The sequence below is a fragment of the Eimeria mitis genome, genomic scaffold, assembly GCF_000499745.2.
Source record: "Eimeria mitis Houghton genomic scaffold, Emh_scaff4916, whole genome shotgun sequence".
NCBI classification, from domain to species: domain Eukaryota; phylum Apicomplexa; class Conoidasida; order Eucoccidiorida; family Eimeriidae; genus Eimeria; species Eimeria mitis.
Genome location: NW_013573217.1, coordinates 3,932 through 4,406, shown reverse-complemented (window position 1 = coordinate 4,406; position 475 = coordinate 3,932). Strand labels below are relative to the sequence as shown.

General features: G+C 56.6%; 1 protein-coding gene across 1 annotated transcript in view; it reads left to right on the top strand.

The window, feature by feature from the left end:
• Positions 1–101: 101 nt before the first annotated feature.
• Positions 102–475, top strand: part of EMH_0078480 (uncharacterized protein) — a gene marked incomplete at both ends in the record, with an annotated part of 3,008 nt that continues 2,634 nt past the window's right edge. Inside the window, one exon of the mRNA XM_013500009.1 lies at positions 102–475. Within this exon, the coding sequence (XP_013355463.1) occupies positions 102–475 (374 nt within the window).

The window sequence follows — 475 nt, the reverse complement described above, 5'->3', positions numbered from 1 at the left end:
TCTTCTTTTTTATTTTTTTATTTTATTTAATTTTTATTTTGCTGCTGCTGCTGCTGCTGCTGCTGCAGCAGCATAAGTACCCTGCGGATAGCAGCAGCACAATGGGGCGCAGCATCCCCTGCTCCAGCTGCTGCTGCTGCTGCCGGTTGCTGCTGCTGCTGCTGCTGCTGCTGCTGGCAACCTGTGCAGCAGCAGCAACTGCTGTTGCTGCTGCAGCACCACCAACAGCTGCTGCAGCAGCAGAAACAGCAGCAGCAAGACCAGCAGCAACAACCCGTCCTGCAGCAGCAGCAGCAGCAAAAACAACATCAGCAGCAACCCCAACACCAGCAGCAGCAGTGGCTAAACCGACAGCAGCAGCAGCAGCAGCAGCACCTAGACCGGCAGCAGCAGCAGCGGCAGCAGCAGCAGCAGCTAAAAAAGCAGCAACCCCGAGAAGTCCAGCAGCAGCACCAGCAGTAGCAGCACCAGCAGC